This window comes from Xiphias gladius, chromosome 4 (genome assembly GCF_016859285.1).
Source record: "Xiphias gladius isolate SHS-SW01 ecotype Sanya breed wild chromosome 4, ASM1685928v1, whole genome shotgun sequence".
NCBI lineage: Eukaryota > Metazoa > Chordata > Actinopteri > Istiophoriformes > Xiphiidae > Xiphias > Xiphias gladius.
In genome coordinates this window covers 22,634,333-22,650,661 of record NC_053403.1, presented here as the reverse complement: position 1 = coordinate 22,650,661, position 16,329 = coordinate 22,634,333, and the positions used below count along the sequence as shown (strand labels likewise).

The 16,329-nt window shown below is 38.6% G+C and overlaps 1 protein-coding gene across 5 annotated transcripts in view; it reads left to right on the top strand.

Annotated features, from left to right (window-relative positions):
* Positions 1-16,329, top strand: part of mdn1 (midasin AAA ATPase 1) — a 112,220-nt gene that overhangs the window by 4,043 nt on the left and 91,848 nt on the right. For all 5 annotated transcript variants that reach the window (XM_040124778.1, XM_040124775.1, XM_040124777.1 and 2 more), the window contains exons 4-16: positions 3,823-3,930; positions 4,567-4,759; positions 4,843-5,052; positions 5,559-5,690; positions 5,887-5,990; positions 7,146-7,260; positions 7,495-7,679; positions 13,398-13,479; positions 13,748-13,843; positions 14,016-14,128; positions 15,104-15,252; positions 15,444-15,504; positions 16,066-16,277. In XM_040124778.1, the coding sequence (XP_039980712.1) occupies positions 3,823-3,930; positions 4,567-4,759; positions 4,843-5,052; positions 5,559-5,690; positions 5,887-5,990; positions 7,146-7,260; positions 7,495-7,679; positions 13,398-13,479; positions 13,748-13,843; positions 14,016-14,128; positions 15,104-15,252; positions 15,444-15,504; positions 16,066-16,277 (1,760 nt within the window). The remainder of the gene's footprint in view (positions 1-3,822; positions 3,931-4,566; positions 4,760-4,842; positions 5,053-5,558; positions 5,691-5,886; positions 5,991-7,145; positions 7,261-7,494; positions 7,680-13,397; positions 13,480-13,747; positions 13,844-14,015; positions 14,129-15,103; positions 15,253-15,443; positions 15,505-16,065; positions 16,278-16,329) is intronic.

Below are 16,329 nucleotides of genomic sequence, written 5' to 3'. Positions count from 1 at the left end.
AAGCAGCTGGGTTTATTTCTTGATTTAAAGATTACGTGGATGTGTTATGTTTCAGCCAATTTACTGCAAAGTCACACTCACATTACTACTCTCCACTCTCGAAAGCATACCATCCTTGTTTGGATTTTCTAATATAGTTTTCCTGACTTCTAGTCATTATTTTTTCTTCATTAAGTTTTTAAAGTCTGCGAGCAGGAACTGGAAACTTGCTTAAAAAAAGGCAATCTGGAACATCAAGTGTACTTTTACTATCGTCAGTGTAACATTACCTTTTTTTGTTGATGTAGATTTTTCAAACCACTCACTTATGCAATAATAATTTAGCTTTGAAATGATGTTCACTATGATGGGTTGTTCAGTGAGGTTCAAGTTTTCACAGCAGGCCTTTTTAACAGAAGATATGTTGACATGTCACAGTCGGAAAAGCACAGGTGTACTGTTAATAATTAATTAAATGATGGTTGCCTTCCAATTAGAGGCTTCAGTTATAGGGTTCTGGTACCGAGCATGCTGGCTCACTATCACACTGTCATGGCTTGCTGGAACAAGCCAAACAAACATGGAACGGATCTATACATTCTCAATGTTATTAGTTGCACCTTTGCTTTTTGGCTGGACCGCAACAGCGGGGCCAGCCCTATAGAAATGAATGTACATGACTGACTGAGTGCATGATAAAGTTACTCGATTGGTCAGCCGAATGCCGTGTGACTGGGTGCTGATGTTACACCATTTGTTGGCTGGTCGAGTGTTGGAGATTGAAGTGGTGCAAACAGTTTCTATTGTTGCTAGATTTACTGACTTTTCACATCCCTTTAGCGAGTTTTCTTCACAAAAGCACCTAGTGACAAATCTAGCAACTGTCTTGACAAATCTTAGCTACTTTTCATAGAAGAGAGCCACCAGTATTGCCCTGTGAGCATGAGATAGGGCTTTCCCTCCACAGGCATACACCTTTGTGCATTTCGTTCCACTGACTGCACGGCAGCTGACACAGATGCGAATGAGCTTCTAACTTTCTCTCTGAGTGATCATTCTAACAGTAAATATAGTCTAAATCACAGCACAGCTGTTTTCTTTAACTTATGTGTATGGTGATTTTTGTCAGACGACCTCGCAGTTATAAAATCAGGATTTTAACAGTGCAGAGCAGCAGCAGCTTGGAAATGGCTTGGAGGTTACTGCTGCATTAAGTCTAAATGGGCTGCATTTCAGTTACTATTTCATACTTGTTCCGTTGTCTGACAACAGAAACAGAAAAATCTATAAATGACAAGAGCTTTACTGGGATTTTGGCTGTAATTAAAATACTGTATACAGTTAGGTCCGTAAGTATTTGGAAAGTGACACAATTTTCATATTTTTGCCTCTGTACACCACCAGAGTGGATTTGAAACAGAGCCATCAAGATGTGATTTGAAGTGTAGACTTTCAGCTTTAATTCCAGAAGTTTACCAAAAATATCACATTAACTGTTTAGAAATTAAAGTAATTTTTATACATAGTCCCTCATTTTCAGAGGTTCAAAAGTAATTGGACAAACCACCATAATTCTAAATATAAGGATTATTTTTAATACTTGGATGAAAATACTTTCCAGTCAATGACTGTCTGAAGTCTGGAACCCATTGACATCAACAGATGCTGAGTTTCATCCAAATTGGGTTGAAGTCAGTTGACTGACTTGGCTGTTGAAGAATATTCCTTTTCTATGCCATGAGAAGCTCTTGGGTTGCTTTTGCAGTATGTTTTGGGTCATTATCCATCTGTACTGTGAAGCACCATCCTATCAATTTTGAAGCATTTGGCTGAATCTGAGCAGATGGTATAGCCCTATACACTTAAGAATTCATCCTGCTATTTCTATCAGCAGTCACATCATCAATAAATGCCAGTGACCCAATTCCATCAGTCGGCATACATGCCAATGCCATAACATTTTCTCCACCATGTTTGACAGATGATGTGGTATGCTGGATAATGGGCCATTCCTTTCCGTCTCCATAGTCTTCTGTTCCCATCATTCAATTACAAGTTAATTTTGGTTTCATCTGCTCGAATAATCTTGTTCCAGAACTGGGCAGGCTTTTTTAGAGGGTTTCTGGCAAAGTGTAATCTGACCCTTCTGTTCTTGAGTGTTACCAGTGGTTTGCACCTTGTGGCAAAACCTCTGTGTTTACATTTATAAAGGCTTCTCTTCATTGTAGAGTTCTTCACTAAGGAAAGAATTCTTTGTCCATCGACTTTAGTTGTCGTTCGTGGTCTTTCAGGCCTTATGGTGTTACTGAGCTCGCCAGTGTTTTCCTTCTTTTTAAGAATTTACGAAATTGTTGATTTGCCCACTCCTAAAGTTTTTGCTATCTATTTGATAGATTTATTTTGTCTTTTCAGCCTAATGATGGCCTCCTTCATTTGTATAAACACCTCTTTGGACAGGATATTCAAAGTTCTTGGAACAGCTATCAAATGCAAATTCAACACTTGGAATCAACTCCAGACCTCTTTTTTTTCTTAATTTGTCATGAAATAATGAGGGAACAGGCGACACCTGGCCATGAAACTGAACAATTGTCAAATTTCCCATTACTTTTGAGCCTCTGAAAATGAGGGACTGTATACAAATGACTGCAATTCCTAAATGGTTCATGCAATATTTTTGTTAAAACCCCTTGAATTAAAGCTAAAAGTCTACACTTAAATTACACCTTGATGGCTTTGTTTGAAATCTATTGTGGTGGTATACAGAAGAAAAATTATGAAACTTGTGTCACTGTCCAAATACTTACGCACCTAATTGTATGTGAGCACAGAGAGTAGGAGAGAAGCAAACACACAAAGAGCGGTCCAGCCATATACTAGCTTTTGACCTAGTTTCTTGTTCTACTATGGCGAGTCAAAATGTATGCTGTGAAAAAGAACAATTATATTTTCATCACACTGTGCTGAAATGAATGACCATTAGAGAGGAAAATCTCTCTTAATCTGATCACCAGTAATGTACAGCATAGCTAATATATGTGTATATTTACAAGCAGCTGAGTGAATAGTTCATGCCAGCCTCTTAGATATAATTCACAGTCAGAGAGAGTTCAGGAATTTCTGACAGCTACAGTATATCCCACTTGACTAAAAGAACTACTGAAGTGTTAAAAGACTGAGGCTGCAAAAATTGGCTGCAAAGTCACCATCACTGGGGCATTAAATAAAATTCATTAACCCTATCCCTAATTTAGTAATCTCAGCCAAATAAAAAGAGCTATACATACAGTCCAGACAGCAAATATTTGGACAGTTACACTTTTTTTTTTCAGGCTCGTGCTTCGGCACATTCAATTTGAAATATAAAAATTGATACAACATTAAAGTGCCAAGTCTCAACTTTAATTTGATTAGGTTTAGGTCAATATTGAAAGAAGTTTGGGTGAGATATAGCCTTTTAATGTAGCTCAGTCCAGAAGCTGACAATGATAATGGGGAAGAGATGTATGATTTGTAGTTTGTTTGCTTCACTGACATCCAAACATTTTTCTGATTTCCTGGCATATTTACTGCCAGGATGGAAGTGAGCGGTAAACCAATATCCAAACTTCAACATATTCCTTCAGGAACCCCCTATGATCACATCATGTGTTAATATTTTTCTATAATATTTGTGGTTAAGACCCTTTGTTTTATCCCTGCCATGTCTGCCTTAATGTTTTACATTTAGCTGTTACAACAGTATTAAAACTGTTGTCTGACTTTGCTACAGCTTTTTGTATAATATTTTTGCTTTCTGCTTATTTAACCAAACATACTGTATTTTCCCATTGTTTCCAACAGGTACACAGCCCAGTGTTTAGCACTGGTCTCTCATATGACTGATAATCAGAAAACCATCTTTCTCAGAAAGGTGCTGACAAATGATGAGATCCTGCACATGAAAATTAAGTATGTACCTTTTGTTTTCGTTATCCATTATCATATTTAGGGATGAATATTATGGAAAATAATTCATTTGAATGCCACCATTGAAACATCAGTGGTAGCATGGTAGCAATGGTGGTGAGTCTATAAGGTGTATAAAACAGCACAGTGTATACATACAACTGTGAACATATTCTTTTTAAAAATTGTGTATGTTGAATGAATGAACGAAAGAGAGTTAATGAACTACAAGAAGAAAGAAGTTGTCTACAATTTCAACATTGCTGTTACCTTGAAATTTGTACAGTACCTAAAGGCATTGCTTGCCTACACCAATCAACCACAACATTAAGGCTAGTTACTGGTTTTAATGTTGGTTGTAATGGTGGATATATATGTGTGTGTGTGTCTATGTATGTATGTATGTATGTGTATATATGTGTGTGTATGTGTATGTATGTATGTGTATATATGTGTGTGTGTGTGTGTGTGTATGTATGTACGTACGTGTAGATATATGTGTGTGTGAATGTGTGTTTGTGTCTGAGTGTGTGTATATGTGTGTGTTTATATATGTGTATGTGTGTATGTATGCATATAGATAGATATGAAATTATGGTTTCTAAGCAAGTCATGACTTTTGTTTTGTTTCTTGTTTAGAGCTTTGGAGGAAACTCAGCAGCTGGAGGTAGAAAAGGCCCTGGTGTTAGCCAATCAAGGTTCTGTGATGTGGCGCCAGGAGAAAGCTAATAAGTTTACCAGGGGCCAAGTGGTATCAGAGGACCTTTCCGAGAATGTTGTAGCAGTCTTTGGTGTTGTACTACCCAGGATAGTACCTAGACAGGCTGAAAAGGTATGTATTCTTTCACATAAAAGGGTTGCTGCTTTTTTTTTTTTTGGTTGTTGTTAATTTCCAATGTTACACTTTATTCATAGATGAACCAAAAGGATCTGGTGCTGGTTGACTCAACATGCCGTAATCTGAGAAGACTGGCATTGGCAGTAGCTTCCCAAAAGCCTGTCCTCCTTGAGGGTCCTATTGGATGCAGTAAAACTGCCTTGGTAGAATTTATGGCCGCTATCACAGGACATACAAAAGCTACAGATATTCTCAAGGTCCAACTTGGGGATCAAACTGACAGCAAGGTGAGAGAGCATGGAATCAACCTAAACTTAAAGGGGCACTCCACCAATTTTATAAATTAAATTCACTTCACTTCACTAGATATGAGGATTACTACTCTCTGTGAAAACAGTCATATAATGTCTTCTGTGGCTCTGGAGGAGCTTTCCAAAGTTTGAAAAAAATAACCCTGATAATATCATAGTGATCAGTGTTATCTCTACTTGGCTTTGAGGCAGTTACAAACTGGAGATGAGAGGTTTGAAAGTAGTGGGCATTTAGGAGGCAGTTGTGGTTTAATTAAAGATGCTATGAAGTTGCGTTTATGTAGCTTTGGAGCTCCTTATACTACAGACTAAAAGTCAGGATTTCTCGCTCTTTGCAACTTTAATTTTGACCGTTTTTTTTTTTTTTTAATTAATATGTCACTTGTGAGTCCCCCACCTATATGGAAGAGCAATACTGAATTGCTGGAATGGAAGTTAGATGAAAGGCTGAAAATTGCAAATGTGTTGTGTTTGTGTTACAGATGCTGCTTGGGATGTACTGTTGTACCGATATTCCAGGGAAGTTTGTGTGGCAGCCAGGAACACTGACACAAGCTGTATCTAAAGGCCACTGGATCCTCTTGGAAGACATTGACCATGCACCTCTGGATGTGGTGGGTTAAAACTTGTTGAGAACTGTATAGAATTTCCCCTTCATATTTCCTTTTCCAATGCTTACTCTATATACCTCAACCTAGGCTTGTCACAATACATTTTCAGAATAGATTCTTAATAAACATATGATTTTTAGTACTAATCCTTATATAACATTGCAACAATCCACAACTGGAATAAAATGTTCCTTTTTAGATATCTGTACTCCTACCTTTAATGGAGAATAAAAAGCTGATGATTCCAGGACGGGAGGATTGTATCGATGTTGCACCTGGATTTCAGTTCTTTGCAACAAGAAGGTAAGAATCATTGCCTTTTAAATGTATGTATGCAGCAACATCCTGGCTGCCCTAGTTCTACATTCTCAGCATTTATATGCACTGTTGTAATGTGATGATTATCACATTTTCGGGAGTAACATGATTTTTCACTATTTGGATGTGTCTCCTCACACTCTGCACATGGTTAGACAATGTGTCTGACCATGTTTAAGGGTACCTGTTCTACCCGTTCTAAATGGCCACAGTTAGAAAGCCTCCCATTGTAGCCTCCTCTGGTTGGATCCGCCCACTTCCCAAAAATTTCTCAAAGAACTCTGTGTCTTTTGTGCATCTTTTTTAGTTTATAATCAACAGACCACATTCAAGAAACATTTGTATTTTTTTATTTTTCACCTTTTTGCTTGTACATAATAGTCGTGTTTTTTTGGCTGGACAGCAACAGTGGGGCAAGCCCTATAAACGTGATTGTCAGTGACTGACTGAACGCATGTTAAAGTTACACCGTTGTACAGCCGAATGCTGCGTGACTGAGTGATGAAGATACACCAATGGACAGCCGACTAAGTGTTGTTGTTCTCTTAACATTTGCGTATGGTGATTTCGTCAGATGATGTCGCGGTTATAAAATCAGGATTTGAGCAGAGCAGCAGCTTGGAAATGGCTTGGAAGTGACTTCTGGTTAACATGTAGTCTTAATGGGCCACATTTCAGTCACTATTTCATACTTTTTCCGTTGTCTGACAACTGAAAGAAGGAAAAAAAATGTATTTGAGGTTTATTGGGAATTCGACTGTATTAAATTACTGTACCTGTGAGCACAGAGAGTAGGAGAGAAGCAAAGGGCAGTCCAGGCATACACTAGGTTTTGACCAAGTCCTGTCATCTTTAACATCTTTAACTGCTTGTATCCACAAAAATACTTGACCAATTAAGCTGATTCTGATTCTGAATAACAGCAGCACACACTTGGTTGTACTCACAAGAAGTGGCGGAGGTAGTTTAGTGATGAAAAAGGAGAGCTTGAGAGAGAAGTTCAAACCCTGTATTTTCATGCTGCCACACACCTGGCCAATCACTGCATAATGTGGATTGTTGGATTTACTTTTTTGAAAAATTACGAAAGTTGCTGTACATAAGTTACCGATAAATGAAAGTCATATTTGTGCATTGCAGGATGTACTACAGTGGTGGCAGTTGGCACAAGCCACAGAACTCTCATGCAGCACTGCTGGACAAGTACTGGACCAAGCTGCAAATGGGCAACATGACAAGAGAAGAGCTGAAGAAGGTGAGTGTTACTAATATCTTTGTCCATGATATTTCTGGTCAGTATGCTATAATTTGTTACCCTAATTGTATTTTATTTTTCACCAGTTTCCCATTTCTCTGTAAAATATTACTACAAAAACTTAAATCTTATTTTCTTATCTTATGTTGCTGGTTTAACATCTGGGTATATAACTTTTGTGATCACAGAATTTCCGTCATCTATTCTTAGTTTACCCCATCTCTCTGCATTTAGGTGCTCATCAGCAGGTATCCTAGGCTGACAGTAGTGACAGACCGTCTGCTGGATATCTACTGTCAGCTAACTGGGGAGAGACACTCTGACTCGGACACAAGCATTCTCCAAAGCCCTGACGACACCCAGCAGCACAAGTCTGAGAACAAAAGCACACTGCTGGATGGAAGAGCCCTGTCACTGAGGTCAGGCCCAGCTCACTACTTTCTTTGCTCTCTCTTTACTTTATGTGTGTCGCATTTTAAATGAAGATTTTAAGCAGTGAATTGATTTCTTATCTTTAGATTGTGATTTCAGGATAAGACACTAGAATGAACATATCACATTCCGCTGTTTTTTGCAGAATTACACTGTATTACACTGAGAATTTTTAAATACAAATGCAGACTTTGTACACATTCCAAAAATCTTATTTTTATATTTTCTGTGTATGTATTCATTACAAAAATAATTGAATTCAAATCAATTTTATTTATATAGCGCCAAATCAAATAAGAGGTTATCTTGGGGGGGGGGGGCATAGCACAGTACAGGTACAGCATAAAGATGTATAACAATAATGAGACTAATAATAAACTAATAATCATAGGTTGAATAATAATACAATTAAAACTAAATATAATAATAGTAATGGTAATCATAATAAATGAAGCTGTGGGTGCTGAGCAGGATCATGGGGGCAGTAGGTGGTTTGCAGTGTTAGATCCACACTCTGCAGTACCAGGGGCAGAAATAACTGCAGAAAGTGACAGATAATGATAGTGCAGAAGTGAGGATAGCGGAGAGGGACGAGAAAGCACAAAACTATGGGAGAGAGAAGAAGTCAAGTTAGTAACAAGCATTGATGGGATATTAATGCATGCAGATGGAAAGGAAGAGGAGGAGAGAGGAGCTTGGTGCATCATGGGAAGTCCTTCGGCAGTCCAGAAGTATAGCAGCATAACTAGGGGGTGGTTCAAGCCAAGCCTGAGCCTGTAAGCTTTATCAAAAAGGAAGGTTTTAAGCCTACTTTTAAATGTGGAGAGGGTGTCTGCCTCCTGGACCCTAACCGGAAGATGGTTCCACAGTAGAGGAGCCTGATAGCTGAGGCTCTGCCTCGCATTCTGCTTTTGGAGACTCTAGGAACCACAAGCAAGCCTGCGTTCTGGGAGTGCAGTGTTCTACTGGGCAAATACTGGTACTATGAGTTTTTTAAGATATGATGGTGTATGAATTTTACAGGGAGAGAAGCTAACACAGGAGAAATATGATCTCTTTTCCTTGTTCCTGTCAGTACTTGTGCTGCAGCATTTTGGATCAGCTGGAGATTATTTAAAGATTTGTTGGGACAGCCTGATAATAAGGATTTGCAATAATCCAGCCTAGAAGTAGCAATAATCCAGCCTAGAAGTAACAAAAGCATGTACTAGTTGTTCTGCTTCTTTTTGAGACAGGATGTGGCTTATTTTTACAATGTTACGTAGGTGAAAAAAGGCAGGCCATGAAGTTTGTTTTATGTGGGGGTTAAAGGACATATCCTGATCAAAGATAACTTCGAGATTCCTAACAGTGGTGCTGGAGGCCAGGACGGTGCCATCTAGAGTAATTATATCATTAGATACTGTGTTTCTCAGGTGTTGGGGGCCAAGCACAATAACTTCAGAGTTTAACAGCAGAAAGTTGCTGGTCATCCAGGTCTTGATGTCCTTAAGGCATGCTTGAAGTTTAGCTAACTGATTTCGTTGGTTTCGTCAGGCTTCATTGACAAATACAATTGGGTATCATCTGCATAACAATGGAAGTTCAGGAGTGTTTCCCAATAATAATGCCTAAAGGAAACATACATAAGTTGAAACTCTGTGACTAACTTTTGAGTATATGTAGGATTTATCGTTAATGTGCACACACTAGAATTGATCTGATAAAAAGGACTTAAACCAGCTTAGATCGGTTCCTTTAATGCCAATTAAATGTTCCAGTATCTGGAATAGTGTGTGATGGTCAACAGTGTCAAAATGCAGCACTGAGGTCTAACACGGAAAGTACAGAGACAAGTCATTTGTAACTTTCACCAGTGCTGTCTCTGTGCTATAATGTACACAGATCCTGACTGAAAAGCCTCAAATAAACTATTATCATGAAAAAAGTCACAATTGGTTTGCGACAGCTTTCTCAAGGATCTTAGAGAGAAAGGGAAGGTTAGATATGGGTCTATAGTTGGCTAAAACATTGGGATCAAGAGTAGGCTTTTTAAGAAGTGGTATAATTACAGCTGTTTTAAAGGACTGCGGTACAAAGCCTGTTAATAAAGACAGATTGATTATACCTAGTAAAGAAGTGCTAACTAAGGCTGAAACTTCCTTAAGCAGCCTAGTTGGGATGGGGTCTAAGAGACAGGTTGATGGTTTAGATGAAGACATTGTTGAAGTAAGTTGGTGAAGGTCAACGGGAGAAAAACTGTCTCAGTATACATCAGGTTTTACAGCTGTTTCTAAGGTTCCTGTGTTTGAAGATAAATCGGTGCCGGTTTAGGGCAGGAGGTGGTGAATTTTGTCTTTAATAATTCGAATTTTATCATTAAAGAAGCTCATGAAATCGTCACTACTGAGAGCTATGGGAATACATGGATCAACGGAGCTATGACTCTGTCAGCCCGGCTACAGTGCTGAAAAGAAACCAGGGGTTGTTTTTACTTTCCTCTATTAAAAATGAGTAATAGGTTGCCCTAGCATTACAGAGGGCCTTCCTTTAAGTTTTAAGACTATCATGCCAGGTTAAGTGGGATTCTTCCAGTTTGGTAGAATGGAAATAGATCTACAGAAGGCTACAAAATATTTCTGCTGCATTGAAGGTTCCCAGGAGCATAGTGGCTTCCATAATTCTTAAATGGAAGAACTTTGGAACAACCAGGACTCTTCCAAGAGCTGGCCACCCTGCCAAACTGAGCATTCAGGGGAGAAGGGCCTTTGGTAAAAGCGGTGACCAAGAACCTGATGGTCGCTCTGGCTGTGCTCCAGACATCCTGTTGGGAGATGGGAGATGAAAAAAAAGCACCTAAAGGACTCTCAGACTGTGAGAAACAAGATTCTCTGGTCTGATGAAGCCAAGATTGAACTGTTTTGCCTCAATTCTACGTGTCATGGCTGGTGGAAACAAGGCACCGCTCATCACCTGCCCAATACCATCCCAACAGTGAATCATGGTGGTGGCAGAATCATGCTGTGGGGGTGTTTTTCAGTGGCAGGGACAGGGAGACTTGTCAGGTTTGAGGGAAAACTAAACAGAGAAAAGTGCAGAGGTATCCTTGATTAGAACATGGTCCAGAGCGCTCAGGACCTCAGACTGGGCTGAATGTTCACCTTCCAACAGGAGTGGCCAAAGGTGCTTCAACTAAGCAATGAGTAAGAGGTCTGAATACTTATGTCGATGTGATATTTCAGTTTTTCCCTTTTCAATAAATTTGCAAAAATTTCCCAAATTCTTTTTTCGCTTTGTCAATATGGGTTATTGAGTGTAGATCGACGAGGGAAAAAATTAATATAACAATCTTAGTATGAGGTTGCAACATAACAAAATGTGAAAAAGGTGAAAGAGTCTGAATATTTTGTGAATGCACTGTATCTGTCCTGCTGTCATTTTCAGTCAACATGGAAGCTGCAATTGGCAATTGCTAGGAGCAGTTAACTTATTGTTTTTCTCAAAAGTTGAAGAAATATGCCAATTTATGCGTTAATTTTGGTAAACCAAACCTATCAACGTATCTGCCACACTTGTTACCATTTTTGCAGCAAATCTTTTGTCATTATTTTTATGGATCAATATAGGACTACATCGCCTTTTAAAGAGGTACACCAGTGATTTAGTATTCCACGTCCATAGAGTGGGGGGACTTGCTTGACACAAATTAAAAGAGAGTGGTGAAAAAAATCATTGCAGCAAAGGTTGAGATATCTTGACTTTTAGTCCCTAGTGTGTGACAACTTTCAAAAACATTCCCATTAGGCAACTCAGTCGTGTCTTGCATTAGACCTTCCTTTTCTGTTAAATGCCCTTATCGTTAAAACTCCATGCCCTCAGTTTATAATGCATGTTTTCTGTCAAATATTCGAAATCTCAAGTCTAACCGAAGAAAATAACATTGCTGATATCATCATCAACGCTTCTCCAGAGCAACTGAAGACTTTAAACAACTGTTTACACAGGCTGAGTAGTACTATCCACCACAAGTAAACTGAGGCTCAAACATACTCCTAACACCACGTTGTTGAACAAAACACTCTATTTTAGATGCATAGTTATTGCGAAATTGAATTGATTAAAATTGCTGCATGGATCGATACAGTAACATCTAAGTTTATGCCATCATTGGTGACCAAGCAGAAGCTTATTGATTGGATGTATCTCAGTGCAGTGCACTGTGGGACTCACATTTATCTGCTTAGTACTGTTTGTCAAAACAAGAGTTTCATTCCTTGCAAAGTGTTGAATTTTCTCCATGACCAGTCACTTATCAACATCATCTGCACCATTACTGCCTAACAGCAGAGACTTCATCCTGACAGTGATCATCATTGAGGCCCCTACCCCCCAATCAAAACTACCAGCCAGTCTGCAGTGGAAGCCTCCACAACTTTAATTAGCTTTCCACTAGCTGCTGCTGTGTTCAATAGATTATTGATTGACTGTCCTCTGGACGATTGACTGGAATCACAGAATCACCAGGTCGTGCCAGGGCATCCCTTTTTGGTAACAGCTTTATAAACACCTCCTCACATAAGAGATCACTCAATTGCCCTTGTGCTTTTGGATTTTTCCATATGAATGCTTTTTTGTTTTACGTATTGATTAACTAGTCACTGTTAACAGTATACTGTAAACAGTATAAGCCTATACTAACGCTATTACTAATAACAACTTTCCGTAAAGTTATTATTAATAAACTTGTTATTATTAATAAAGGTGGCGTTCTGCTGATTTTAAACATCTGTGGAAGTAAAATTAATATGCATCATTTCTTTATCATTTATTCAATTATGTTTCTATGCTTTGAAGAGAGGTAGCCGAGGGATTTTAAAGTGAAACTAGATGTTTTGTGTTATCACTAAGCAAAGGCCCCTTGTAATTTATCTTATGCATATGGTCAGCTCCTGTTAGAGTGTGGACAGCTTGTGAACCTAATGTGGCCTCTTGCCAATTGGTTAATGTCAGGTTGTTTTTAGGCAGATGGTCAATCATGTTCTAGTCTTATGTCTCTGAAAAAAAACTATAAAAGCGAGACTTTATTTTATTCTTTGAGACATATCCTTCTGACTTGTGACACCTTTAGGGTATTGTCTCCATATTGCACAATATATTTTAATCATCAACCCATCAGTGTTTTGTGTGTTCATTGTGTTCAGTGGTTACAGGTAATTTCCACAACACAGCAAAGTGTGTTTCTACGTGTTGGGAAGTACTACTGTATATGTGAAAAAAGTTGTATAAAGCCTTTTGTGTCTCCAAATGGAGCTGTGTGAATCTGTGTGATAAATTTCCTCAAGTGACGAATGTGTGTAATTTAAAAAAAAAAAAAAACCCTCTATGGTTGTGTTACATCAATTTTGCTCCTTTTGTTAAAACTGTCATTCGTGAGTCCATCATTGCTGTAAAAGCACAATTATAAATTGGTGGTGTACTCTTTTAAATGTTGTTTGTCCCTACATGCAGTGTGAATGTAGAGCTTTATTTCAATATTTTCCACTCATGCTGTATTTTCTTCCTGATCACCATAGGTAATATGTAAAGCCTGAATTGTAAATGATGTATATTGCTCTGCTGCTCATTCTTTATCCAGAAATTGACTGCTGTCTCTTATGATTACCCAAAACACATTAAAAAAACGTAACGTTAATTTTAATTTTATCATCTTCCTTATAATTCCACAGGGACCTACTGAAATGGTGTGAGCGGATCTGCATCAACTTTGATAGTACCTCCTCTGCCACAGCACAACATGTCTTCCAAGAGGTTAGTGGATTTAACTTTTTAAAAAGTAAACAAATAAAGAGATAAATATTCTTCCCACATAACAGAGAATAGCATTTAATTGTATTTTGTTTAGCATTGTTCATTCATACAGTCATATTGTTCTTAAATACCCACTTCTTAATTTGATAATGAAGATGGATTTTTGATTAATGCCACTGTGTCAGAGTTCCAAGTAGACAAGCTGTTGTGATTCTGTGTGTATTATTTTTATTGGCTGATGCCTTTTCGTGGTCTTTCTCCTTGTCAGGCTCTTGACTGCTTCACAGCCATGCTCTCTCATCCTGAAAGTCGCCTGCGAATGGCTGAGATCATCGGAAGCAAGCTCAACATCTCCAAAGAAAAGGTTTTGAAAAGCATTTTTTGGCAAAAAATTGTGAAGAAAATTTCAGCCCCTTAAAATTTGAGAATTGCTGTAATCAATAATAATTTTTTTCTGTCTAAAATTCTATGATAATGTACATTTTATACAAAAAAACATATTGTAATTTTGATTCCTGGCTATTGTTTTTCTCCAGGCCCAGTACTTTTCTCAGAAATATCAGCCTGGCATCTTGCTGACTGAGCTGGAGATTTCAGTGGGCAGAGTAACTCTGGGTCGAAAGCAGAGTGAAGCGGTGCAGCTGAGTGTGTAAGTGAGACATCCTGCCCACCCACCCCCTTTGACCTCTATTTACACCATATATGCACAGTGTTTTTCCCACAGGTTGAGAATTTACCTGTGGTAGTGGTTGGCGCGACGTGTGACTAATGTGTATGCAGAGACTCATGCAGTTTAGAGGGGGAGAGTGTAACGTTATTTTCTGTAGCTAAGTGCCTCACATACAGGCTATTGGCAGATGGTAACTAGGCGGCTGTGGCCACAGAAGCCTCTAGTCCCCACTCAGTTACTGCAGTACACGCAACTCAGTTATTCTGGATAGCCTACAGAAGACCTACAGAGCCCCAAACTCCCAAAAGATGGAATATTTTTTATCTTTCAGAACTTATGGGTTCTGTAGTAACCAATTTTACTAATAAGTCAAATTTAGTTCTAGAGCACATTTATAAACAACAGGTGTTGACCTAAGTGGTTCACAGAGAAATTTACAATACAATTAAATAATTAAAAAAAATAAAAATGAATAGGTAAATAAATGTAACAGACAAAATATAAGAAAACCTGTAATGTTATATTTGTGATAAAGGGCACTAAGGAAAACAGCCACATGTTTTTTAGAGATAATTAACTTGTCCAAATTTGATGTACTTTAAAAAAGTAATAGAAACACATGGCTGCTCCGGGCTTCTGTAGGAAAACTAATAGTTATAGACTGATTTAAATGAAGGACAAAGGATTTGCTCCAACAGGTGATTGCATATTAGGCACTGCATACTTTCTAAACAGTTGTCAACTTTCAGTTCGTTTTGTGTTTACGCTAGAAACAAAGTGATGTAACTTTATGGGATTGGGATAAAAATTAGTTTACCCTTCAAGCATTTTTAAGCATTAAGTATTTTATTATTGAGGAGGCTAGACTGTAACATGAGTATCTAAATACAAATATCTACAACTCATACAACCCATTGTGTAATCACTGAAGGTGTTTTTTATTTTTATGGACAGGGACAACCAGATGTTTGCTGCCACTCGACCCTCTGCTGTGCTGCTGGAACAGCTGGCGGTGTGTGTCCTCAAGAGAGAGCCTGTTCTTCTGGTGGGAGAGACAGGAACTGGAAAGACCTCCACTATACAACACCTGGCCAGAGTTACAGGTGAGCACAGGTTTATAGATAGAGGAGCCGAGCTTGGCTGTGGGTCAGCTAGTAAAGGTTGGTGGTTTGATTTCCGGCTCCTCCTGTCCACATGTTGAAATGTCCTAGAACCCCAAATTGCTTCATAAATGTCTACAAATGGTTTGTCACCACTCCTGATTCAAATATGCTCTATTGCGTTTTCAATCCAGGATACAGGTTGCGGGTTGTGAACATGAACCAGCAGAGTGACACTGCTGACCTGCTCGGAGGGTAAGTGACTCACAAATGGTGCCTTAAAAATCTTAAACATTTTAAACAATAAACAATTTTAAAGTCTTGATAATAAGAATTATGAAGTTGACAAAAAACTGATAACCTTTTTTTTAGTCTGGTTATTTTTGAGCGTTTTTCCCTTGTCAGTATAGAACTAAGCAACCAATGACAGGCAGGAGACCACTGCATGTATTGTATCTAATCCTATAAAACAATCAGCATCTTTCTACACACGACAAATAGATACAGCAATAGACGAAGGAGCATGTAAGATGTTACTTGCGATAAAACCTCTCATAAGTGGGTCCTGCATGAAAGCCTTATTATGTCCCTTGGTTTTGTGCTGATTAAAATTCATTAATTATTGGGACCTGGTCATATCTCATTTGTCCGATCACCATTTGCCTTGATGTTCAGCATTTTCAGAATTACAAAATTGTCCCAAAGGAGCAAATTACAAATTGGGTCCACATTGCTGGCAGATAGCAGAGTGTAAAGCAAGATTTATGTTTTGTTTTGAAGCAGAAATTTAGTTTGAAACTTTTCTGTCCAATGTAGGTACAAGCCAGTAGACCACAAGCAGATCTTGCTCCCTCTGCGGGAGGCCTTTGAGCACCTGTTCTCTCAGACCTACTCAAGGAAGCAGAACCTGACCTTCCTGGGTCACGTTCAGACTTGCTTCAGGGAGAAGCGCTGGAAGGATCTGCTCAGACTCATGGACCATGTTTGCAAGTCTGCTCTCACTAAGGAGCTGCAGGAGAAATCAAATGGTAGTGTACCAGAATGTGTAAACAATGATAACGGTTAGTGTACTGCCTATTA